The 27,753-nt window shown below is 40.5% G+C and overlaps 1 protein-coding gene and 1 long non-coding RNA gene across 6 annotated transcripts in view; one reads left to right on the top strand and one right to left on the bottom strand.

Moving 5' to 3' along the window:
- LOC139775105 (uncharacterized) overlaps positions 1-27,753 on the top strand; it is a 205,256-nt gene that overhangs the window by 64,093 nt on the left and 113,410 nt on the right. The gene's annotated exons all lie outside the window — the stretch shown is intronic.
- LOC139775100 (uncharacterized) overlaps positions 3,114-27,753 on the bottom strand; it is a 332,957-nt gene continuing 308,317 nt past the window's right edge. For 2 of the 5 annotated variants that reach the window (XM_071710843.1, XM_071710842.1), the window contains exons 10-17: positions 23,814-24,011; positions 11,222-11,434; positions 9,346-10,989; positions 8,226-8,474; positions 6,733-7,188; positions 5,828-6,103; positions 5,084-5,353; positions 3,114-4,689 (exon numbers count right to left, since the gene is read on the bottom strand). In XM_071710843.1, the coding sequence (XP_071566944.1) occupies positions 4,517-4,689; positions 5,084-5,353; positions 5,828-6,103; positions 6,733-7,188; positions 8,226-8,474; positions 9,346-10,989; positions 11,222-11,434; positions 23,814-24,011 (3,479 nt within the window). In that variant the 3' untranslated portion in view covers positions 3,114-4,516. Of the gene's footprint in view, positions 4,690-5,083; positions 5,400-5,827; positions 6,104-6,732; positions 7,201-8,225; positions 8,475-9,345; positions 10,990-11,221; positions 11,435-23,813; positions 24,012-27,753 lie in introns of those variants that run through there. The other 3 variants (XM_071710844.1, XR_011718734.1, XM_071710846.1) reach the window with 3 other exon arrangements.

Raw genomic sequence — 27,753 nt, 5'->3', positions numbered from 1 at the left:
AGCGAAGTTGTAGACAAAAATCAGTTTATGCAATCATATACATCACGATTTATTTAAAGAAGAGTAGCGCAGTCTGGTCCGATTAATTCGATTTTATTTACAGATCTAATTTTTTAGTACTTATCTTAACGACTCGTATTATACTCGCAAAAATATTCAAAGTATTACGCGAAATACGTTATTATTTTTGTACGTTATTATCTTCTTTGGGAACGTGCACGTAAAATCTCATAACTAAAAAATATTTTCGACATTTAAGCCAGCAATAAGACAATAAAAGTGTGATTTTAGTAATAAATTCGTAAATCACGATACATAAATCGCGATACGTATGCGCGATCAAATGGCGCGTGTGCATATGTACTGCGTATCATTCGCGTATCGTTAACGGCGCGCTTATGTCACGTATTCTCTTCGCATGTGAAACCGTCGTTGATTCAATTGTATCTTCAAACGATCCATTCAAATGCCGAGGTCTCGCGATTACGTGATGCATATTGTAATCAGCGCGCAGATTTTAAGGATTTAATTGTGACCATAATCGTATTTTATCTGTGATAAGCATAATTGGGCTAGAAGGTTTTACTCATCCCGCGACTAAATCGGCCGACATTACTGACGCAGTGATTTTCAAATATTGTTTCGCATTTCAATTGCATCGTTTTTTTTTTACATCGATGAATCCTCGTTTGTTTTAACTATACAATTTTTTACTTAAGAGTCTTATGTTATTGTTTATATTTTTATTGTAATTTGATTTTTTAATTAAATTAATCTCAGCCTAATGTCGCGGAAACATAACCGTGAGTAGTAGAATTATTTGTTCACTGCTATATTATCCTAATCTTATCATTATTTAAAAAGATGTGATTACTATTACAATAACCGGTCAGCTTGTTGCCCACCGTCTATTAATAAAATTAAGGCAAATTGACGTTTAAGCGTCGCATTGAATTTTGATAGAGCTCCTCGTCTTTCATCCGTGTTGCATTATTATGCTCGCTCATCCGTCACGTAATTTCTCCGAGACGGTACGCGATTCATCTTGAACGTCGTGCCCGTTTTCTACGCGAAGTCGCGTGCAGCCGCGCATTGTGAAACAAAGTATCAACCTCGACAGACAAATGGAGGTGGACCTACATTCGCATACGCCGCCGAGAATTGCGTCCCCCGGCCTAGAGCGTCTCAATAAATTGTCTCAGAAATTCGTCAGGGTCGACTCTCTTTCCAGCGCTAATTCACTTGATGATATGTGAGATATTATTGTGGTATGGTGACGTAAGCCACATTAAAAACAAAAAAGAAAAATTTGAGATAGCTCCATCATATTGTGTTATAAAGTGAGAAGATACTACACATATTTCCTTGCTGTATTTTTTTCGCGATTGAACCAAAAAAGAAAAAAATTGCATATTTTTACATCGAAATACGTATTTTTGTATGACACATTTATGATAGGGATAAATGGGACAGAAGATGATTCAGGATACACGTTGTAAATTGATCTTTATTACAAGAAATTACATGACTAATTTGTACATATAAAATATAAATATAATACAAGTACTATGATACAGAGACGCGTGTTTTCCAATGGAAAAGTGGAAGTAGATCGCTAGTTACAATTAATAATTACTATCACTATAATTCGTTATTATTACTGTTGTATTTACGGCAGATGGACTGACACGCTCTTGGCAATGCTTTTAACTCAGGCTGAACTTAGACACGCGACGATAGGTAAATAAACATCACATGCGAATTTTTATGTTTTACGCGATCAGCCATAAGGATATCTTCTTCAAGAAGGTGGAAATGATTTATTTCCTGAATATAGTTCTCGTTGAGAAGATGCTACATAAAACGCTACATTTTCAATTATATATAATTATCGTAGCTGATCGCGCGACAATTCGAATGATCGATTAGCATGGAAAATCGTCAATTGTGACTCTCTCGCGATAAATAATCCGTTCAACAATATATCGGGCATTTATTTTCAACAGAAGGAACTGAAAGCAATGACGACGGATTCGGCGGCGAACTCACATCTTTGATCATCGGTGAGTGAGACACGGAGAAACGAGTATAGGATCTTTTCTATTCGTGGAATACAAATTTGTGTGTCGATCAGTAATCTGACGTCGTGAAGAAAATGATCGTTCGTGCCTTTGATCCGCATATATATTTTGTATTCAACATTAAATGTAGCTAATAAATTTAACAATCCGTAACAATATATGAATTGCGATTTTCACTCTCAAAATTATATTAAATATACTAGTCAACAAAAACTCATTTTAGATGCCTGCATTAATGTTAAATACGAAATGTAAATATACGGACCTGCGTGTGACGATTGGTCGCGTGTGTTACTCACATTGGTATTGTTTGCATTGTGTGTATGTGTATTGTGTGTGCGCGCGCGCTTATATATTCATATACATATATGTGTGTATCATGCATAAACGAACCTCAAGATATAACAGTTCGGGACGAGAAAAATGGGTGGTTTTTCATCGATATTGGCCGTCGGTCCACCACGACTCGCATCAGAAAACTAGAATACCTCTATTTCTGCCTCGCATTACTCCCAAACCGATTTATTTTCATCCCATCTATTTTCATTCTCCCCGGCCTCATCCCCGCCTGCGCTGATATCCTATCCGTGTCCTCTCTTCGCGTAACATTCTCATGTTGGAAACGAGATTTCGGGTGTTTGTTCCTCTCCCGCCTCTCTTTCTTTTTTCTTCGTCCAGTTTTATCAATCCAGGTATCAATAGCACTCGCACAAATCGAGCGTCTCTTACGATTAGCGAAAGTTTACGGTTTATACTTACTCTCATTTCTTTTTTTTTTATCTTTCGTGCGCACGTTCTTTCTTTCTCTCACTCATTCTCTCTCTCTCTCTCTCTCTCTCTCTCTCTCTCTCTCTCTCTCTCTCTCTCTCTCTCTCTCTCTCTCTCTCTCTCTCTCTCTCTCTCTCTCTCTCTCTCTCCTCTCTCTCTCTCTCTCTCTCTCTCTCTCTCTCTCTCCTCTCTCTCTCTCTCTCTCTCTCCCTCCTCTCTCTCTCTCTCTCTCCTCTCTCTCTCTCTCTCCCCCCCCTCTCTCTCTCTCCCCCCCTCTCTCTCTCTCTCTCTCTCTCTCTTTCTCTTTCATATATTCTCTTTTGCGTCTAAGTGAGTTACGGAACCCTACGAAGTGCGGTAACTGCTGATAACGATTAAAGCTACGATAATACCATGAATTAACGTGCGTGCATTAGATACATTACGTACGGCGCGTTTTGTTTATCAATTGTTCGTTAGTTGTATAAAAAGGTCTTTTTTGCACTCTGTTTTGGCAGTGCGTTGCTCTCATTTGGCTTTTCCTCAAAACCGAAGCTCGATTTTTCCATGAATAAATTTGCATCTACTTCTAATACTTTAATGTCCGTCATTACGAGTCATTTCCATTGGCAACTCAGATTAGCCAACGTCATTTAACGATTTCTTCTCCCTCCCGGGATTGTAACCCTAACGATAACATAGAGAAAGACAAAATTTAATCAATCGTGACTACTCTTCAGATAGCGGCCGACACTCAATTGTCGACATTGTGCAATCGAGATTGCTCGGATAACTATATATCTGATTTACAATTGTTCATGATCGGCTTTCTCGATTTTTACTCGACTGTCTTTTAGTCCGCAGTCAATTGTTATTTCTTGATTGACATGATTATGATATTTATGATGAATATCGACACGTTTCTAGATTGAGATGAATATTTCTAGCCTATTGCGACAATAAAAGACTATGCGCAACTTCATCCGCTTCTATTCGTCGCTGTTCCCGATAAATACGTGGTTCGGCCGATTGGCCAACAGTCTTTAGGTCGGAAATATCTCTTTCTCTCTCTTATAATTTACTAATGGCATCAGATAGAAAATGGCAGCGACAGTGTTCCAAATAACTCTGACGAATAATAGACGTACGAACAAAGCACCAACTTCTCACGTTAAAACCATTAATGCCGATATAAATGCGGCGAAAACATCGCGTTCGAAACTGAGACTCGTTTCGCTATTGTAACAACCGCGAAAAATTATCTAACATCTTCGTTCTGTATCCTGAGAAACATCGTTGAAACTGAACCAACCGCGAAATCTTTAACATGAATACACTTTTCGTTATAACTCCATAATATAACTTCGATAAGACACGTGCGTGTGCGTGTACGTGTGCGATATCTCGGTAAAAACTTTTACTTTAGCTCTCTTTATTTCTCGTTTAAATCTTCCTAGTACCGTTTTAGATTTAACAATAGTGACGACGTACGATGACGATGACGATACCACGATATATCATTAACAACTATTGGACGGAGTCGAGCGACATCGACGTCATTATTTGTTAATTTTATTTCATTCTATTCGGCGACTTCGCTCGTCTCGTTTCAACGATTATAAATTCGTAAGGTGGGTGGGCGGGATTGGCGATCAACACGCGGTCATGCGTGCTGATCTGAGTCTACGTTAGGTGATCTTAATCTCGGTCGATGTCGATTGTTGAGGGCAGGAATCGAAGCAAGTGATCAGAAGAACGTGGCTCTTACAGGCCTCTACTCTCTTCTGCAAAATGCATGTCTCAGCCGTTAGAGCCTCCAAAAACGACGGGTCCCGCCAGTCCATACCGTCCTCCACGTACACTATTTTTGAAACAAACAATGAAATGTGTGATCGCACATAAGAGCACTTCGTGTCAGTAATCGGTGTTCACTTTAACTTTCTAAATTCTGTTTTTTTATACAATTTTGTGTGTATAAGCATTATTTAAATCGTAAATGTGACTAATCTAATCAAATTTAGTCGAACATACAAAAAATGTTATACGATTTATTAGTTCAATTATAATAAATTGATTAATAAGATCAATTGTGCACTCGTTTATTTTTAATATTGTATAAATATTGTGATATAGATTCTAGATTGAAAGACGGATTATTTCAGAGCAATAAGTACATAAATTGATGCGGCAAAATTTGAAATATCTGTACGAAAATTTTTATTCAAATATCGTTAGCAATAGAGGCCGATACTTACGATTGTAGTCCCAGCGGGTGTCGGGTACCATGAGGCGCCTCTTAGCGTCGCGTAGCTCCATCCTAAGAAGGCGCTGGCGCAGGCGCAGGTTGTGTATCCTGGACGTCGTTCCACGTGGATTCGAGCGCACCCGTGCGCGCCTGTCCAGGATGTCTACGTCCTCGCCTGTATATGCGAGAATCGCCGACGACGCTGCGGGCGGCCCCGGCTGAGCCCGGCAGTGGGCCCGCGACCGCCGAGGCCCGCACCCTGCCGCCCGCTGTTCCACCGCTGAAACACCCGCACAACGTCGAAGTTAGAACCCCCAGTGCGCCACCTGAGGAGAATCATCGTACGGCAGGATCGTTTTAGAGGGCTTGCGTTATCTTTTCTTAGGGATGTGAAAGAGCTCTCGACCAATGTTTTCGTGCTTTGCGTACATGAGCGGAGTTAGGTAGAAAACAGAGTGGAGTTACGTCAAGTTAAAGTAAGATAAATAACGATCGATGGAGCAGCAAGGTTTCCATACCAAGCGCGTAGCCGGAATACTCGATTGACCGCATGTATAAAGAAGTGGATTTTTCTAAAATTGTCTACTATATTTTATTTTCAACATAAATTTTATTGAATTTTCGTTTCAATTTTATTTTAGAAAAGTAGATTAATTTATTTTCTAATATGCACTGTGTCGCAAAGTAACTTTTGTAGTCGTGACGTCAATCGTCCTTTTTTTTAACGGATAGGCAAAAGATATTTGTCAATTACCTTGATGTTCCTGTAACGCGCCAGTCTGTCGGGACGAGTCGCTGGCGATGCTGCTCGTCTCGCTGTCTCTAACGATACTGTCGTAACCGGAGCTCTCGGCACGATGTCTGGACAGTGTAGCCGGCGACAGCTTGGTCGCCCGCGGCGTTGTGTCCGCGCCGGAATCGGAGCCCTCCTTGTTTAGACCGAACGAGGAACCAAGACTAAGAATCTTGCGTTGCATTCGTCCGGAGGACGGCGCCGGAGACGGCATTGGTAGCTGCAAGGGCGCACCTCCTGAAATATAAATAAATTGCAGTGCAGTTTACATGCCGTTAACCCTGGAACACCACACTGTGTTTAGCACCTCTACCTATTGTAGCCATACGTCTACTAAACGGCAGATGAGGCCGTTGCTGCTGCGCAGCATGGGGAATCGTAGAGAGAGAACAAAAGTTTATTTACCTTATCACTTCGATTCCCTAAAGCCCCTTACACAATGCGAGGCGATAGCGATAGCGATAGCGATAGAGACAAAATTGCCGACAAAGCTACAGCATTGAGATACACGGCTTCCGATAGGTGTAAAATCTTGTCGCTATCGCTATCACTATCGCCTCGCATGGTGTAAGGGACTTAACTTTCACTATATTGTAGAAACTGCGGGCATTTTTAAAACAAACATGAGTGTGCTACATTCAGTGTGGTGTTCTATATAGGGTTAACATCATGGGAATGCAGTGTCGATTTAATTTAATTATTTCATTATTTTAATTATTTAAAAAGGAAAATTTATTGAAGTGTGCGATTTTGTCACTTATATAAAAAAGGATGCTATAATTTAAATATGCGTTGACGTCTAATTAACGTGAATCTTTAAAAAGATGTAAAAGCATCTAAAAAAATATCTTGGAGTGAATTCGTACCTTGAATCTTCAAATCTTCCTCGATATCGGACTTTCCCGTGACCGTTCTCTCGGATCTCTCGGCAGCCGTAAACAGCTTCTTTGCCTCAATGTACTCCTCCTCGGGATCCGAGCCGGATGCTCCGTTTCCGGGTATCCTTTCGATCTCCTCCTTTAGATTAGGATTCGACGCACCGTCCGGATGCCTCAGACTGGAGATATTACAGTCACCCAGTTTACCACAGTACCTTCTGGGACTGGCGAGGTGGGCGACACTGCTGGGGTACCAGTAAGAGGCCGTAGCCGGCCTAGACATGCTCTGACGACAATTATCGCAGATCTTCTCCTGATCGGGTTTGCCGGCTATGTATGCAGGTTCGCTGTATATGCTGCCATGATTGCTCGCGTTGTCGTTGAACAAGACATCCGAAAGGGATAAAGACTGACAGCGAGACGGCGGATGGAAGACGGTCGCTGCTGGAATTTGTCCTGCGTTAATGTTATACTGGATGTAGACCGCAGATAGCTAGCTGTAGTGCCTTGATTAGAATTAATTACTTTTTATATAGAAACGATTTTTCGTCCCTAATCGAGTAATCATGATTTTAATTTTTTTATTTAAAGTATTGCAATTTTGTTGTTTTTCGGAAATCTCAATCGGATTTCTCAAATCTACTTGTCAATCGTCAATAGAATCAGAGTGCAAAAGCATTATCGTTTGAGCAAAACTGTTTTAGAACTATGTTAAAACTAGCTGGTTACCCGGGCTTCGCCCGGGAGTCGTTTCTCTTCAAACGACTTCATTTGTATTTCAATATCCTTAATCGAAAAAAAGTCCTTTATCGGGCAATGGCTTATCAGGCAATTGCAAAGAATCCTTTATATTCATTTTTATTCAAATTTTATTATATATATAGATATATAGATTAAATTATAATATTTAAAATTGCACAATATATTTCTTATTCAATATAATTATTATTAATATTAATTAACGAAATATCGCAATTTAAGATAACCCATGTTTTTTTATGATTTTAACACAATACCGCCGGCATTTGCATAATCCGATGTGCACCACGGGGAGGTTGCAACGAAATTCACGCGAGACAAAACATCAATTCGTAACGGTATTCACTGAATACTATTTCTTATTTGAATTTAATTTCAATCTCAAATCAAACTTTCGCAACAGGCATTACAAAAAATATTGTAAGTATGTGGTATTTGCGGAAGAGAGACAACGTTTTATATACAATTCTTTAAGATTTGGTCATTTATTTCCCGAAAAATTGAAAAAATTTCAGATACCAGTTCCCAAAAAGATCGTAACGTATCACGACGAACATGTAAGGGATTACAAAGTTCATGTATGACGCGAATAATCCTGACGAGCGAATAGATAGGAAACGTCCATCTCCGGGAGGATTTGACATCGCTGGCAGTAAAGGATATTTGTCCGTCTTTCTTTTTGTCCCCGCGTGGCTGACCGAACATTCAATCGCGAAACTTACATGGAGCGTCTCGCACGTTGACGGTGGAGGAATTTTCCCTCTGGTAAGTTACAGAGTTGGAAACGTTGGCGAGCGCGAGTTTGCTTTGGTAGAGCTCGTGAAGGCGGGCCAACTGATCGAACTTGTGCCTGGTCTCTTGCTCGAGAAAGTCTTCGTGGTCGAAGTACGGTCTGGGCAGAACACCCGCGGCGACCGGCGGTGGATAATGCGGTCTGTATCTCTCCGTGTCCGACATCACCGACATTGAGTCTGAAAATGATTTTGTCTGTCTCATATCTCTTACTCGTCTAAGTTCATACCCTGGGAAAAATTTGGGGCCCACGATTATAATAATCAAATTATTTAGATATCGTAACCCTAATTTTACGTATTTGGACTAGAAATAACACCGCGTAACTAAAAAACGTAATTAGCTATTCTATCTATTTCAAAGATTTTTAAGTTATACTAGTTAATTCTCTCAATTAGGTCTGTCGATATTCAGTTACGCAAAGATAATTTTCACTTAAGGGGCACTAACCAAAATGTTGAAGTGTAACTTAACTGTGGGTCCAAATCGGTAAAAATTTTTCCCAGAGTACCTTGCCGCGTAAAAAGCCGCCCGATGGATAAGAATGATGGAGAAAAATAATACTAGGCAGCTGTCTGCTTTAGTTTCGAGGAATGGGGGCACAACGACGTGTAATTGCATCGGGGTTTCTCTCTTCGAGGGAAGTGAATTATTGTTTTCTACCGCATGGCCTATTACGTGCTTTTAGTCGAAAAGTCGATTTCGCGATGATGTCGAGAATAGTTTTTCGTAGAAGTTTGTTCAAGTGCTCGTTACGGAAGCAATCGCAGGGAGACGAAAGTTTAAGTAGTTGTACGTGAAAGAAAAACATTTACAAAAGTTATTATATTGACTTGGTCAAAATTACACCTTATAATAAATTTAACTACTCGGTCTTCGCAAATTAAAAGTACGCAGCAAATGTTTATTCTAAATTATAGTTAATATTGAAATATGAGTAGTTGGAAAATTGACTGTTTTAAAAAAGAATATACATGAATAAATGCAAATTTTGTAATTTACTGTTTTAAAAAAGAAAATACATGAATAAATGCAAAAATTTTTACTTACCTGTGAAAGTTGATACCACAGTGAGATTCTCTTGGCTAAGAATCCTTAGAGGATGTTCTTCCTGATCGCTTTCGGGTAACGGATTCTCACCCATGCAGAGCGCAATGTCCTCCTCGGTCACCTGAAGACACGAGTCTTGCATAGGTACTGGCTCCAAATCTTCTACTTCAACGATCTCCAAAATTTCGTCCTCGGAGGACAACGAGTGTCTGGAGGGTAGAACAATGTCCTTGTGCGACAGATTCAGACTTTCCATGGATACCTCTCGGCTGACACCGTTGCTAAGTGGTTCAATCAGCGGCAGCGGAGGTGGTACGACAATTTCTTCATCGTCATCTTCGTCGTCCGGCAGATCGAGTTTCCCTTTTTCGATGCTGTCATCCATCACCGGGCTAGCCGTCAGATCTAATCCTGAATCCGTATTAGACTTGACGTTAAGTAGATTCAGCTTGGCACTCAGTTTTTCGGTTATGTCCTCGATTTCGTTCGCTTTCAAACTATCGCTCTCCGCGGTGGACAACGACGTATCGTCGTCGTCCGCGCCGCCGCAGGTTTTAAACTGAGTCAGCTCCTTGAACTGGCCGGATGACTGGCCGGAGGACATCTTCGACGACTCGAGTCGCGGCGTGGCGTGTTTCGCCCGTTGTATTTGAGACGATTGATTTTCCACCCACTTCCTGATCATGCTCTTCTTGTGACTGTCCATGAAACCGTAACCGGAGGCATGCTGATGCGCGTGCAGTTGCAGTGCCGGCGAGCCGGTCAGTTGCATTGGTCCATCGATCCATGTTTCTCGTTTGTGATGAGAATCCTTCAGCATATGTCTCGCCTCCGCGACCTTCGACTTCGAGATCCTCGGTCCGTCTATCCACTGCTCGTCGGACCCGCCACTCGGCGCTGCTACCGGTATCTTACTGCTAGGTGAATCGTTGACTTTGGACGCCGAAGCGCTTTTCGACGAGGAGTTTTTCCTGGCCGGACTCGCTTTCGGCGTTGCGCTATGCGCCGGCGAGGTCTGCTTCGACGCGGTCTGCGTCAACGTCTTCACTGTCTTCGAGGACTTGTGAGCCGGACTACGCTCCTCCGGAATCTTGCTCGGTCTTTCGGCGGCGGAACCGCGAAGCACTCTACCCATCGCGCAACGATTATCACCCGAATTTAAGCTGGGTATGTAGACGGGCGGATGCTCGCCGTCAGTAGCATCGTCGGCGCTCGGCCCAACGTAGATCACGGTGTCGGCCGACAGATCGCTCGAACTCGGATCGCACTCGCTATTTTGCCGAGCCGCTTCCTCGCCGGAACTGCCGCCGCTTCCGGTACCCTGCGTGTTGCTGCCGACAAACTTGATTTTCCGGCGCCGCATCCGATGGATCCTCGACGCCAATTGAACGGTGGTCAATGTCTCGGCGTAGTGCTGGGCGTTGGGTGACACATGAGCTATCATGGCCGCGTGACAAGTCAGAGAGCCGAGGCACTCTTTCAGCAGTTGAGTCAGCTTGTGCTCCTTGTACGGTAAGTGCTTCTGGCCGTTGAAGATCGCGAGCAGAATGTTGCCCAGACCGGAGAGGGGAATTCCACCCGAGGATTTCCCGCGATCCGAGTTTCCCAGATCCATTAAGTGTAACCGGCTTCTACCACCGGCAACTGCGCAGTCGAGGAAGCGTTCATTTTGAATATCATGCGTATAAAGCGAGAGGAAACGCGAGAAAATAACGCAAATATCATGTATATACTTGAACTCCGAAATAACGAAGGGGAATGCGTGTAATCAGCGTTTGAAATGCTACAGAGTAATCTCTTTTCCAAAGGGTACACGTTTCCGCGTCTTCAGACGGAAAGCGGAATAGCGATAGGATTTCGAGATGGAATTATTTACCTCCACCCTTGCCAGCGACGCTGTACTGGTACACGTGCAGCGTGTAAAGCATATGCGCGTCGCCGTCCTCCCGTTGACGACCGGCGACCGCCGCGTCGAGATAGAATGCCGCCCGTTCCGCCGTCGGCGCGCGGAGCTCGCTGTGCTGCTGCAATTGAAGAGTACCAAACAGCGGATCGTCTCTGAGGTACACGGCCGGCGATTGTTCCGAGTCTGGGAATAAAAGAACCGCCGGTGTTACGTAATGTTTATCTCGCATTTTTACGTCTCGTATAATATTGTACAATACGTCGCCAAGAAGATACGATGCGAATTTCACAGCGAATTCCTTTACATAATCTCGTATCTGTCGCAGACATAATTTTATTTTCGCCACATACCGGAAATTCTTCAAGTTAACACGATAAAACTTTTAATATTTTATTATTGACATTTTTTTTCATCTCGTAATATAAATGTGTTCTAGATGTACATGCTACGCGCGCGCGTGTATGTGCGCCTATCTTTTATCATGTTATATTAGCGATACGACGTGAGAGTATATAGCTATCTATAATATTTCAACAATAAAGAAATAATGAAACCCAAGCTCTCTTGGGTTTGCTGCTTCAAACAGATGCATTCCGTGTGTGCGTTCTGTTCCAAGCTCACGTAAGCTCCCTAACACATTCTCCGTTTATTTGATTCCATTATTTGGCGGAAAAATAATATCCGCGAAGGACAGGGCGACATGGGGATCGAGATGCAGGTGCGCACTACTCGGAGCAGTAAATCGGTCGAAGCGAGGCTCGAGATATCCACGGGATGCCTCGTCCTGAATTACGACGTCGATAAAACGTTGGAAGATACGTGGCAAGAGATACCTACGTTTCGCTATCGCGCTTTATCATGCGCATTCCGTATCCGCGCTGGGGACGGTCGATAGGCGGGCCTATATGCGAATAATCAACGTAATGCGAAACATAACGGTAAATAGTGATCAGCGTAAAAGGGCAATTACGAGGTTGGTGAGATACGGGCCCGTGGATCAGGTGATCAGACAAAGCAATCTTTGTATTGTTGTTGCTTTTTCGTGCGAATAAAACAGTCTGGTAGTAAAAGAGACAGGGAGAGACACAGTTAAAAGGATAGTTAGAACTCCGACAAAGAGTTCTAAGAAGATCCCGAAGAAAGCACTGCGAACTGTTAGTTATTTCAAGTTGAACACGACGGTGAATGTCGCGATCGCTAATGCGAAATAATAAAATAAATTGAATAAGAATAAAGAAACCATAAACGAGAAATTCGATGACTCGTGGATTGTATACTTCTTATGTGACACATGAAATTAAAACTGTGATAAAATTAAATTTTGATTCTACTCGTATAGGATGTTTTGTATTTCTTTTTATTTCTCTTATTTGTGATCTATTAAGGTATATCATACGTAGGGAAAACATTCTGCAATAGTGATTTTATACATAGGAGATAAATGCAAAATAAATATCTGGAATCGATATGCGCATTAAAATTCGTTCATTGTACTGGAAAGATGTCTCAAACCATAAAATATGAAACAAAGGGAAGAAAGCGGCAGTCACAAATATCTCGCTCGTATCGTACACTTTCACGTCGTTTTTCGCGCAGGAATATTTGAGACCGTATGTCCCACGCGCGAGGGTGGATTGAAAATGCAGACTAAGGATTTCCTCGCGCCGTTGCACCAGAATCCGGTAGCGATCTATAAGAATGCTCGTAAAAAGTTGCGATAGCGAATTCATGCGGATTTTCGATCAGGAAACGCCCGCACTCTATAAGTTGGGAAAAAGTTGTGGATGAAGACGGACAAAAGTGCTATTACATTTTCACCAGGATTATTTACTATGTGGAACAATACGAACATTTCATGGGATGTGAATACGAAAATTTGAGTAACATCGAAATTCTCGGATATAAGCGCGTGCCCACAGCTAAAAAGTTCACCTGAAAAATAGCTAGAAGGAACGTAAATATTGTTGAGAGCATGACGTTTGACAATATACTCCTTTCACGCTCCGCGAGACGTGAGAGGTCTATAAAAGCGCCAGTATACGGACAAAAATTTAATTCGAGTAATGCTTCTCGAATACCTAGCTTTATGTCCGGAAACGTGCACATTCGTCCGTCTAAAATGACTTCACCTCACCTCACAGAGTCGGACTGCACTATTCGCGCGTGTATTTTTACGTGGTCTCCTATGCACTCGGGATACTACGACTGATACGCTGGATGTCGTTTATACGGCGTTTATATACGGTATTTATACGGTGTTTAGATAACCCCCATCTCTACGTTCGCAAATTGCCAATTAGCCTTTTATACTGCCAGGCGCAAACTTGTCTCCTATCACCAGGCACAACATCGTAAAGGACGCAAAGGAACGACGTTAAAGGATAAGAACGGTGCGCGGCGACATATGCCGCCGTAGTTTATTTCCGCCGGGCCGTCTGCGACTTTTCACATCTGTTCCTGCCGGAAACCTTTTACCGTGCCTTTATACCGCGCCGCGGAAACGGCCGCAAGCCTCGCACCAAGTCCCGGCGAGCGAGTTCCATCCTGAGCTTCCGTTGAATCATCGACCGATTGATTTCGACTATTTCCGATCGTATTAGACGAGAGATACAGTTTGAGCTAGTTGCTTCGTTCGAGCAGTTGAGCGTGCGATGAGGGAACAAGGAGCACGCGCGAAAGCAGGAAGCAGGAGTATCCTCTAGACTTACCGGAGCCCCCTTGATTTCCGTAATTTGCGAAGTCCCGAGGAACCAACTTAACCGTAGTAGATGTTCGATAATGAAATTCGACGAGGCGTATCCGACGAAAGCGAGAGCGAGGGGAAAGGAGAGAGAGGAGCGACATCGGAATATTCGGGTAGATCGACGATAGTGCGTGCCTGTTGTAGAAATTTAGATAATTCCACGGATCCCGTATACCAAAAGCCCTTAATAATAGAAGCGCGAAAGTGAGTGATAGCGCGCTAGACTTCGCGGGACTTCGTAAGAATCTGGATTAAGAGAGATATTAATATTTATGAGGCGCATGAAGTGTGTGTGTAGCCCGAATAAGTCCGCGGTTTTACTGACGGATATTAAGTCGTTGTGATAAAGAATGGAAGAAAGTTGATAATTGTTAAAGTAGTAAGTAACACTATTTTATTGCGTTTAATAGTTAGAAATGAATTTGCTGTCGATACGTCGATACGTGTTCTTAGTTTAACTTGGGAAATTTTTTAAAAATTGATTTACGATTTATATAACAGACACTTCTTGATATCTTTTTTGTAGAAAGATACTTCAACGCAACGTTATTATCCAATAGTTTTAAATAAATAGGAGTTATATAAAAATATATCCATGATATATATTTATATGTAGAACAGTAACGAGTTTTATTATTACACGGTATTATACACAGTCTTGATCTCATATAAATTTCCCAATTCCTTGACCAAGGGTCGACGTAAACGACTCCGAAACAAAGCTTAAACTTCGCAACTGGAACGTGATACCCCGAAATTCACGACAGGCTACACATCGAGGTAATAATAAGGACGGGCCCCGACGGGTCTAGCCGACGTTATACGGATATATGCGGCGCGTATATACACCGCTCGTGTATAATAATTCACACAGACACGAGCGTAGAAGTACGGTGCAGAAGCGCGGCATAGCAATATCCATAAAAGGGACCGGAGGATGTAATATTACCGGCATCTGTGTCCTGTGGTGCAGAAGTACCGCGAAGAAGGAGGCGACGACGACGACGACGAGTCCGCGACGTCGACAGTTACGACACGTGAAGCTCGCGCAGGCGGGGAAAACGAAGAATGAAATGTGGCAAAGAAAAGTGATCTGCGAAGCAGCACTTTCATCCTGGCACAGAGACGCGTAATGGATGCGGTTTCAGCTTAGAGCAATTGTTACGCCCGTTCGTGGCGTCGCGGGAGGTTCGAGAAAGGAAATGCCTCCACCCTCTCTTTCTGAATAAATCGTTTTTCGACGCGTTTCGAATACAGTTTCCGAGCCCGGGTCCCTTCGATCGTAACGGTCCTCGTCGTCGCTGGGGCAGAAGGGCAGTAAAGGAAATCTGTTTCGCCTTTCCGGACGGCCGGCTGCGCGTCGGTACGCGACTTGTTTCCCGAGTTCCGCAATATTTCCACGAGAAGTTTCTCGCCCCGAGCACGCATGACGTATCGTTATGAATCAGAGCCCCTTGGGACAGTTTCATTCGTTTGCATCATTATTAAAGGCGGTCGATATTACGTCGGGATTCAGAAGTTATTGGGACAATGGATAATCCTTTTACTGTTAAAGCCAACAATAGCGAATTAGATCATTAGAATGCATACGACATAACCATATTATAAGATTATTAATATTGTAATAAATTGAGTGATAAAGTAATTAATTTCTTTTGTAAAAGGAGTACGCTGAGAGAGAGGATAATTCCATTGTTTCAAGTATCTTGATAAATTCTACCATTCTTTGAAATATAATCAATCGACAGGATATTACATAGAATTTGAACTGGGAATAGAATTATGCATGTACCTCTTTCTGGAACAAAGCAATTTTGTCCTTTACGGTTTAATAACGTCTTAGGGGTTTCAGACGGTTTAATATCCTGAAACACTTTCATTTCATGGACTCTCCAGAGAGACAAGTGACATCACGGTCATTGACACGAGTTTCCTAAAGTCTCCCTTCAATGATACGGAATATAAAATTTGTATTATATAACGTGACTCCCGGGAAATTGATGTTTATAATAATTCTAATTTAATTGCAATTCGTCATATTGCTCGTAAATAGTTCAGGGTGAATGTACATATCTATCATACGAGAAAATATAAAGTGCATAGATAACTGATCAGGTGAATACATAACGTCGTCTAGTAATATTCGACAGATGATAACTCGAAGAGTATGTTTCACGTTAAAGTATCATACATCACTCAAAGTATTCTTGTTTCTTCGTTCACTTCACTACGTAAGAGTGCATTATAGAGACACGCCACGACCGGCTTTTTTCCGAAAGTGTCAAGATTGATATATCGACTGCAGGGGGACCTTCTCGTGCCTGCACGAGAATAAGGCAATGCCCGATTCGCAAGACACCAAGTGTGTTCATGTGCAATGTCGCGGGTCTTTTGGCGACGAAGAAGAAGAGGCGGAGGGAGAGCAGAAGAAAATTAACGAACCTTCGGATCGCGTATTAAAGTAGAAGGAGTCGGTGTTCATTGGGAGTGGCGAGGGACGAGGTCTACATGCTTGGCGTATCTACATTCGCTGAAATAAGTACTACTAGATCTTTCCCGGAAACACAGTAGACGAACGACGCTGATATGAGAGCGACGTGAAAGGATTAATGAAAGTTCAACGGTGCCGTCATCTCGCTGCTAACGCAGCAAATTATTGCTCGTCACCGAAATCAGACGACGCGTAAGGGATCTCGAAGAAACACTTCTCCGGAGAGACACGATTGGTCTTTTCGTAGGAACATTCGTCTTTCATTTTCGTAAAACAGTTTCCAATGTAATACGTATGGGGATGCTCGTTTAGTCGTTAACTTTATTTTTCTGCTGGCGGGAAGTCTCGAGAAAACTTTTAATGTAAACTGCACGTTTGATTTAATGCCGCGGATTTATCGCTTCTTCCTTTGAAAAATCAACAACATAGTTCCCAACTTGCTTTATTTGTTCGTTATATTCACAGTTGGATATTTTGTTAAAGATTTATTTATCTTCTACTTTATCGTTTCAATTTTGCTCACATCAGGGCGTTTGCATTACATGTACTTATATTAAACTGTAGGTTTTAATTTCTTTAGACTATTATAAGATTTTAATTTCCACAAATTGTATATTTATCATTATTTTGGCACGTTTAACAATTGCCAAATTTAGCGTATCTTTCTCCGTCATGAGATAATTCACCGCAAGCGTTTTCGTAACTTTTACGAGGGGATAGGCTGCCGGATCTATTTCGTAGCGAGCAATTAAAGAAAACCGTCGTCTTACGTACCGGGTGGCTTCCGAGTGAATGGTGCTGGGCAATGGACCGTGGCCGACTTCTCCCGTAGGGAAGGAAAACTTACGGCCATTTCGGGAACGACACGCCTTCCTTGCTCTGCCACTCGGCACTTTAACGGCGCACGCCTTTTGTGGCTCATTGTCAGGTATATGGCAAGTTGCCAGTTATCATAGTGATGATTTTAAGTCTGTCATATAAAATTTTAATTCTGAAATGTAATTAAACCAAATTCTAATGGTTAAAAAATTTAGTTTGAATAAAATAACACGGGAAGTTACAACAAACTGATTTAATTATAATATATTCCATCCAAGATATGTATCTTTTGGTCACTAATAATTTATAAATTATTATGTACAATGAAACTATATAAGGATAAATATTTCTGGTAGTGAAATAATTTTAAAAATTAATGCAAATATTTACGGAATAATTTAGTGTAAAATTAATCGGAAATATATATAAATAGAGTGGGTATACTAGCTACATTTATCTCGATTTATGACATATCGCTCTGCTATAGTGCATCGTGATTGTTATTCATAGCTTTAGTTTGATCGAAATCCAGGAAACAAGGGACGTAGTGACAACGCTGATAGTTTATCGAGCTGCTATACTTTCTGTGCTATCGAGTCGATGTGGTATCGCGGTTATTGGTATTGTGAGTATTCCGATCGGCGACGGTTAGCAGCCAAATTGAGTATTAACAAACAATTCGTGTAATCGTCCCCACAGGACGATAGTCGGCTTAGTGGTGAATAGTCTGAACTTCGGTTGATTTTTGAAACTAACTCCCCCTAGCATTGCCAAAAACATGACGCTCTCTGCGGTACAAATTTTAGTTTAAGATTGTTGAAATAAAAAGTTAAAGGTTGTAATTTTCATTTCTCTTTCATTATAAATATATAATTAAAAGTGATACTCTTTAGAATAAATAAGAAAAAAATATTAGAGAAAATTATCATAAGATTAATAGTCGAAGGATTTTTAATTATCCTTACGAAATTTTCTTAAATTATTTTATCATTGCAAGTATTCATATTATAATACTCGTTCCTTTTAGAAACTGTTTCTCTAACCAAGCACCGTCTATTTCAAAGAACCTACGTCGTACTCTTTCCTGGAAGTAGATCGATCGCATCTTGTCGAATAGTGATTTTTCATCTAAGAAGTACACACTAAAGGGAGTATGTATGTATGTATGTATAGGTACGCGTTGTGTCCTGTGCAATCAAGAAAGCGCGGAATGCAAAACGCGCGAGAAGCTTCCCGTATTTCGCATCGCATCTTACATTCGACTTTTCTCCCATTCAGTTCATCCCTGCATTTTTTTGCGGTTTTTTTCCCCGTTCGCTTTGCTTTTACACGTTAAGAGCTGCGCGTGGCGGACGTTTTGTTTCTTCTCTATTATTCTCCATTCTCTTCCTTATCTCTGCGAGACCGATGTGGAAGAAATATATAAAACAATAACGGATGGTGAGAATTATCACAAGCCTTCTCTCGTCGTGAGCGGAGGGAAACGAGCGTGAAATATTCTCGATTCTCTTGGTCTGCTTGCCGCGCGCCGTTCGTTGATATGCATACGGCCGATTAAAATGAATACGATTCGAGGGAATCCTCTGTTCACCACGGGGATCGTATAGAGTGATTCAAAGTTTATCTTTCCAGTGAAAAAAATTATTAGATTATAATAGTATGCTCAATGAGAGAAAGAGGATCGGAATTGAAAAGATGGAGTACTTTTAATAATTTATAAGTCAAATTTGCCAACTTTAATATATTAAAAAGCATATTATATTGACAACAATATGACACAATGAGACACAAAAGCTATGCCGTGAAAATGTATCAACGCAATCATATTTCAATCTCATAAAATTTTATTTATTGCTTGGTTTTTTTACCAAGTTGATTTATAATTACAAATTATAAGAAGTACACTATTTTGGCTAATTGTAAGAGCTTCATGAATATTTTGACGAACAGTTTTCTAGAATCGAGTAAGTCACAGTTGAGGATGTAAATAAGACTGACTTATCTTACTATCGATGAGAGACATACTCAGAATAAATGAATAAGATGAATAAATGATATATAATGAATAAATAATATAAGATGAATAAATGATATAAAATGAATAAATGATATGAAATTTCAAAATCTTACATTTCTATGTACAGTTTTCGTAATTTACTTGGTTCGTAAATATTTTGGCATTTTATTTTTTTGAATTTATTTTTAACGAATTTAAAAATCGATTTAATTAAGCGTATTGATATACTATTGCGAAGAACACAAGTGAACGTTGTTTATGATTTGATGAGTGTCGCCCAATAATATAAATGTTTGGAATGGACTTAAAAAATACAGAGGGCTGATAAAATAACAGGACTCGATCTCGGGACGATCTCGAAAAGCCACGAATCCAAAAGATAACTTATGACTATGTGTAGCAAATTCTCACAAAACTGTGACAAAATGTTAGTAGCACATATAGCTATTAAACATGCGCATCAGGGGATTTCGGGTATTTTTAAGGATGTAAAAATGTTTTGAGGATATAAATATGTATATAATTAATTTATAGATGCATTATAAATAAAAGTATTCCGAAAAGTTCTTTTGTCAAGATAATTATGAACGCTACTACATGTATCTTTATCATTAATGCTAAATCATCGCTCGCAGCGTATAATCATATATTTTTAATGTGGTGACAGTTAAAAAGTAATAATTAAAAAGTACCTCTGAATCGTCCTGTCTATTATTTTCCTGCGCGGAAACAGTTTACTCCGGTTAATGATTTATATGTATATGACGAGACACTCGGACATTATTTTGTTGTCACATTGAGAGAAAATCGTTTTTATATAGACGTCGCGGACTGATATCGAATTATAATATATTTACGCGAGTGTATATTATCGGTTTTCTCTCATGCTTATGTGGTATTATGCATACGGCCGATCAATACATTCATTGGCGTGTTTATTATTTATTCCACAACGTTATTGTAAATATTTGGCTCAATTGCAAGTAACTGCCGGATGTCACGAAATAATTACGTTATTAAATAATCAGTGGCGTGATGGAAGTTATCTATAAATGCTTTTTTGAAAAGCTATTCTCTACGGCAATAATTATTTATCGTTTGTATAATAATTTTTTTTAAATAGCTGTCTGAAATTTAATATAAATCTCCATATTGAATATAATAGACTAATAAATATGCTTTTAGTAACCATTTGGTCAACTCGGCATTTACACATTATTAATTCATGTACTAATGGAAAAAAGAGCACTCTGACATTTATAACATTAATATTTAGCACGCTTTTTAAATCATATTGAAGGGCTTCATAGATAGCGTACTATAACAGCGGACATAAATCAATAAAGAGCAAAGTTATTCATTTACGAACGTATTCATTTATAACACCTGGCGAGAAGAAGTAGCTCTATTCTAGTTTTAAGCTTGGTTAAGTGTTAAATATTCCACCGCAAGTTGCCTCAATTATTGCATTAGGGCGTAAGCTTAATTAAATATTCCATTGCATACAGTTAGAAGTAACAAAGGTAAACCTTTGCTCGGAGACACTCCCCTTTTCGTCGGCGGCACCCGCGTAAGATCCAGACGTCGAAAACTTTAAATAATTACCGGGCGGGGATTATCAAGTTCCCTGGGGGAAACGCGAACTTGGAGGGTACTGCTACTCGACTTAAATCTCGAGCGAAGAACGCGCTTGTAGCATCCGGCACTGGCGTAACTAATGTCCTTCCAGACTGAAAAGAGGTAGAAAAAGATACAAGAGAGAAAGAAAAAAGACAGAGAAAGGTAGAAAAAAGATACATAGAACGGTACCAAAAAGGTAGAATTAAAGAGTAAGAATTGCACCAGTTTTATATTTCATTTTTTTTAACACTTATATGTTATCGCACATTATTATTTGAAATATAAATGTGTCCAAAATTATAAAATTCTATATTTTGGATGCCGAGTGAAGGGACATTCTTCTAAATGTTACGCCACTGATACGTTGAAATAAGATGCAGAAAAAGGAAAAGAACGCGCGAAAGAAGAGGAAAGACGAAATGAAGAAGGAAAGAGGAAAAGGTAGATAAAGGATAAATTTACGAAGTCGAGATAGTTCTATAGATATGAGTTAATTATTTAATAAGCTGGAAAATTAATTCCATCGCATTTTAATTAGTCTGGAGACCAGAGGAAAGCGGAAAGCTGCATGGCGCGATCGTTAAGTCAGCATTCAAACTACCTACTCGTCGAACGCGAGTTTTACATGGAATGCGCGCATCGTACATACTCGAAACATTCGGTATTTACTCTAATAAATGGCTAAATTTCCATGTAAAATCCCCAAGAGTGTCTGGCAACATGGCAGAAAATTAGATTTTACTGTTCTCGAATCTACGCCATAAAATTCTGAATTTGCAATCTCAAAACTCTAAAAATTTGAATCATAGACACATATAAAGATACGTTAATATTTTTAAAATGCTTATAAAAGGTCTATTCAATTAATATAACCAATGATATAACCAATTAATTAGAAATTTTCTAACTTTTTTTACGATATGATATAATTATTGTATGTTAGTGGAATATTAAAATCCACAATGCGAAAAATCTGATTACAAACATTTATTTTAAAACTGTATGTTTACTCTGTATATGTAAATAAATCATAATTTGCGTGATGTTACACATCAGAGAGATATTACACAATTTATAGATCCCATTTTTGAAGCACAAAGGAAGATGCTCCAGAACGGATAATCTAGTTAATTTTCAGAGCAATATCCTTGAGTACCTTTGACTATCGTTCCCATAAATGTTCCGTAGCGGTTTGTCTTCCAAGGAAATAGCTTTTTATTAGTTTAGCTGTAGAAATTCGAGTTTTTCGAGATGCAAGACACAAAAAGGAAGGAAAAACAGAAGTAAAAGGGAGTGGATAGTCAGGGTGGTGGTCAACATGAAGTAGAGAGAGAGAGGAAATAATCCTGTCCTTCAATTTTACGGACCAAGTCGTCCACTCGCCCGTCCGTGAAGACGAAACCAAATTGCGGCCAATAGCAAGTCTCATCCTACTTCCTGAATATTACTGCCGAATCCTCCGCGCATCACTCTCGGTCGAGACAGGACAATTTCGACGTTCCGTGCTTTCGAGCGTCGGCCGCACGACTGGTTCCCGTCGATTCAGAGACGTTGGAGATCGACTCGGGCGAGTGCGCGCATCAGGCAAATGGAACGTACGAGCTATTGCAATTTCCGTGCGGAATTCTATACGCGACTTGGCTTCGGCCTAGCCGGGTTATGTCTTTAAACTCGATCATAGCCATGAAACGTTCCTATTTTCGTAGGAATGCCCTTGGCTGTTCTTTTGACAATCTTAAGAACTCGAAATGAATATTCTACAGCATCGTCTTACTAGATTGCATCACAAGATACCTTAGTATCGTGCAGCGTAAAACACTCGTGATATCGTATATCGTTTTCGGAATCACGACACTTCTCGTAGAATTTCATGCTCGTAATATTTTAATGGATTAATTTGTATGAAGTCTGCTATTTCTCCGTACGTCATACTGACATCCGACTTAAACACTTCAATAGGATATAATACTTCGATCGAGATGAACGTATTAGTCAATAACTGCATTCATTGTTGCGTGCATTAATTCTGATTACGTGAGACTCTTCGTGCGTTTGGATGTGATTAGAATCATGATCAGATCTGTAAATCAATTGAGTTACCGCGGGAGGATTATATATATACGGGATTTAATGCGGCGTCGTCGCGACGATACAATTTATATCTACCGCGCGCTACTATACGGCGTTGATTAATCTAAACGATTGTACCTGGCCGCACTGTTCGAAACATCGAATTAATTGTGGGAAATGCTAAACTCTCTATCATAGGAAAGTGAAACGCTCGAGTGAAAACGCTCGAGAAAGTTTTAGCCGCGCTCTAGAGATTAGATTCGGTTCTGTTTCGAAAGAGACCCGGCACTTATCCCGTCTTATCCCTTAAAAAGGGGGACGGTTCTAGACAAGTGGCTCTTAGGACACACAAGTTTCTTTAATGAGAAGCTGCGCAAGTCTGCGGTTTAACCTAACGAAGACATTGAATAAGATACCATATTAACGAAATTGCATGAAATGCACATCGAATAATTGGAACGATAATATAATCTGTTCGAATAGTTGCAATTTTTTATTGTTTATTTTTTTCGTAATTTCACGTATGTCTTTCCTGTTAAAGCGCCTAACTCTATAGAAATATAATCTTTATTTTTATTCTAAGTAATTTTATACAGAAATAACAGAACAAGAGGTAATAGAATTTTTTTTCCAAATTCTGTCTAAACTCACGTTAGATGAGTATTTGTAATTTGTCGTGGATGTCTCTTGTACAATAGATTGGCGCTAAGTGGATAACATTAATTGGTCAGGAGAAATGTCAACGAAAAGTTCGAGCTTTTTCACGCGAGGATACTTCGAGACTAATTGGAAGATTACTTACCGTTCGCGTGCGCCGCAAGCAGATCCCTCAGTTGTTGCTGGCCCGTGGTCAATTCCACGCAGCTGACCCTGACGCTGAACCTGGCGCCGGTTCTCTGCCGTTGCTCCGAAATTCCGCGAAAGAGCCACGCTATAGCGCAAGGAATCGCGCCCAGTGTATGACCAGCCTCCGGAGTCCCCAGCATGGTGTGAGACTTACCTAAATTAAAGCGAAGAAATTTGTTAAACGTGGCGGATGCTCGCCGATTATAGGCGATGTAAACACGGGGATCATGTTGGAGGCAGCGATATTCGGTGTTTAAACATGCAATGTAAATGCAAATGGCGTAGACGAAAATTATTCACCGCAATTTGAATTAATTATAACTAGTTTACTGTCCGCTTATACTGTCCGCTTATTCATATTCTCTATGAAACTCATACGATTTAAATATACATTCCGGATATTTTTTCTGTACTTATATAGTTACTCTAATTCATATAATTAAAAACTATCGAGATAAAGTATTTATAATACAACGCAATAGAAGTCCGATATTTACCCTCGTGTCGATAGAAGCGATGACGGATCAAAGCTAATATTACGAATGATTCTTGCCAGACTGACAGATTTATTGACGTAGGGATCGAATTAACGCCCGTAACCGTGCCGCTGGTGCGACTGGTATGTGGACAAGCTTCATTGTTGATTGGCATAATCGCGATTTTCCCCCTCGTGTGTCGCGACGAATCAATTCACATGGATGATTTCGAAAATCCTGTTTATGTATATCTACGGCCGGCGCGGCGCGTGAGCCGACTGGGTGCAATAATTGCAATGCCAGATTTGTGGTCGGGCTCGAACGAGCCGCTTAATTTGTTTACTATTTAGTGGACGACAACGTAACGGCTAGGATGACAACCGGCGATTATATCAAAGTATAGAAGGTAGACGATAAACAACGAAATGATCGATCGTTATTTCGCTTTTTGCGCGAAAAATATTAAAATTAATTCATTCAAATGACAATAACGAAGTACAACTTGCGCAACAAAAAATGATTCGGCTGTGTTTTTAACGGCGATTTCAGCGCGAACTTGCGATAACGGCACGTACTGCGCGAAACTTTATAGCACGAAAGTTTCGGCGAAATTGAAAGTCGAGCTCAAACGCTCCACTGTTGACAGAGAAATAAAAGAGCTCTTATTAAAATCATAAAACGGTCTGATGAGAACGGAGAGACGACTTATGGCAGGAGGGTTACGATACGGAGGACGAGAGATTGAAGCGAAAGGCGTAAGATCCTGGCGGGGCGCGGCGGAGAGAAGCCCCCGTCGGCAACGGCGGAGTAATGGAAAAGCAGCAGCCGTCGTTGAATCTTAAACGTTATTTAATTGTCTTAATGTAAAATGGTGAATTATGTTGTTATTTAATTAGAAACGCTTCGAAAGAAAGGGTCGCGCCTGTATCTCGCCGCGGTAACGGACAGCTTTTGCGTCTCGGGAACTTTTCAACGATTCCACTTCGGAGAATTCGCGCTCCGCCGGCAAGATTCGAGTGGTCGAACCGCAAAAATTCCGCAAGAATTCACGCTATGCCGCCGCGAGATTCACGAGGTCGCCGGTAGAAAAACGAAGCGGTAGCCGCGCTGCATTCTCAGACGATCGGTATAACACTCCCGCATAAGGATACTTTGAAACGGATGCGAGTGATAATTAAAATTCCGCTCAAATACCTCGTTATACGCGAAAAACGTCAGCGCCAATACAGATCGCGTGGTAGGAGTTGCGTGTATTCTTCGTATCGTTGCTCACCATTCATTTTCTGGAGAAATAGTGACTTTATGATCCAAGATGGATTGTAAAGATAATATTATTTGAAAATATAAAACGATTTATTCGTACGTGAGTAAATGTGTTTTTAAAATGCAAATTTTCGTAAATTAAATTCTGAAACTGCAAGTAATTACTTCTAATTTAATTCTCTATATGCCTTTGACTTTTAATAGCCTATTAAATTATGTAATTAATTAATTGTAAAACATGCTAAATAATTTTAATATATCGCTTTAATACGAATGAAAATAATATACTTACGGATTGCACGAATTTGCAATCCATAAATTATGCACGCGAGATTATAAAAAATCAGATAAATCCTTTCTTGGCCGCATAAAACCAAAACCAGAGGAGCGTGTCACGCGCAAAGTATCCTTTCTTTGACTGAATCGCTTACCAAGGTTATCATTGTCAAAGCCCCGTGTTTTTGAGAGGGATGAGAGAGAAGTCTCGGTGCATCGAACACGCGTGCTTCTTCCCCTCGTCGTCGTTGCATAATCCACTTTCACGGTCCTTCCGCAATCTCAAAGGGTTCGACGAAGTGTCCGCAGTTGTGGGGTCCGCACGCGCGGGGGTAATTAGGAACGCGCTACAAAGTACAAACGGGCCCATTGTCGTTGCTATATCTGTATATATGTATGTAGCTTTATGTATGTATCTCCGTCCGCTCTCTGTCCCTTCGTAGGAGACAAGTCCCGTTGCTTTGAAAGCGTAAATCTCTCTCATCCCTCGCCTTTCTCTCTCGACACCCTCTCGTCTGTCTTTCTCCATCTTTCGTCTCTCACAGCTTCTCCGCAGACTCTTTGCACGCGATTTTCCAGACCGCGAAATAACAGACGTGCGTGCGCGCGAGCGCAACGCATTTGGTTTCATCGGCGATTGCTTCGCGTGAAATAAAAGACGTGTGCTAGTCGCCATTTTAAAAATTGCTGAGCTGACTGGATTGCTCCTGTCGTGCGTATTCTTTCTTCTCCTCGTCTCGTAGATCCATGCAGATCTGGTCTTCGTCCTGATTTCTATTCCGCCTTCCCTATCCCCTTACTATTTTACAATCTCCCTTTTTTTTCGTCTTCCTTTTTTACGTCGGAAGACGATGGTGTAAAGAGTTAGGAGAGAGTCAAGATATAAAAAGAAGTGAGAAAGAGAATAAGAGAAAGAGTTGGAATAGCGTGGAAAACGGCGGAGAGTGCGGGGGAATGCGAGAGGAAGAAAAACGTTCGCATAGCGATGATCAAAAGCAGTTTGCTTGCGGACTTGCTTGAAGTACCTTCGAAAAAGAGAGGGAAGACGCTTCGCGAATTCGTTTGGCTTCCTTTTACACGGCTCTTTGTCTACGGCCGTTAGGTTCTTATCTTCCCGACGCGCCTCCTTTTATTTTATTTTAAACTCTATTGATTCCCCTTTCCCCGCGTTGCGAGAAAAGCCGCACGACTGCGCGAACTTTGGCATTGAGAGTCGACAATTTCTCAACGCGGAATTATGAAACCGTATCGGTCCAAGAACGATGGAAGCCAGCTAATGACTGCGCTTTGGAAACTGTAAATTTATATGACGATAGACATTTTAGAAATAGCATGTCTCTGTGCACTGCCATTTTACTCGCATAAATTTAAAATATTGAATAATTATCGAAAATAACTATTTAGCAATTTATGTAAAATAAATATACTTAATTGTTGTAAATATTTTATATAGTTTCATCTAGCCAGTTCAATTAATATTTTCTTATCTGTATCCAAATAGACTTCCACGTATCTATTTGCATGCCAAATAAAAAAAATTCCTTCAGAAAGATATATAAATATATAATGCCAAAAGGAATTCAGTGAGAAATATTTCATGAAGTTCAATTGATAAGTATTCATGTTCACAAATTTTATAAGAACTCTCGTGAAATACGCATTTAAATATGTATGTTTTGAAATGGAAATACACATTTCAATTATTGTAACAAACTTTTTCAAAACATGCATATTATACAAGATATTCTCCATAAATCTGTTAACCTGGAAATTGTTTTCGCGCAGAAAGAACGCGATGATGGGCTGCGGACAGTCTCTTGGGCTGTGCTATGTTAAAATTCGAAAGGTACGAGGGAGAAAGTGTGTCCCAGTGGCATACAT

The sequence above is a fragment of the Temnothorax nylanderi genome, unplaced genomic scaffold, assembly GCF_030848795.1.
Source record: "Temnothorax nylanderi isolate EJ_2023f unplaced genomic scaffold, tnyl_v1.0 TNYL_tig0092_pilon, whole genome shotgun sequence".
In the NCBI taxonomy this organism is placed as follows: Eukaryota; Metazoa; Arthropoda; class Insecta; order Hymenoptera; family Formicidae; genus Temnothorax; species Temnothorax nylanderi.
This window is presented reverse-complemented; position numbering and strand designations above follow the sequence as displayed.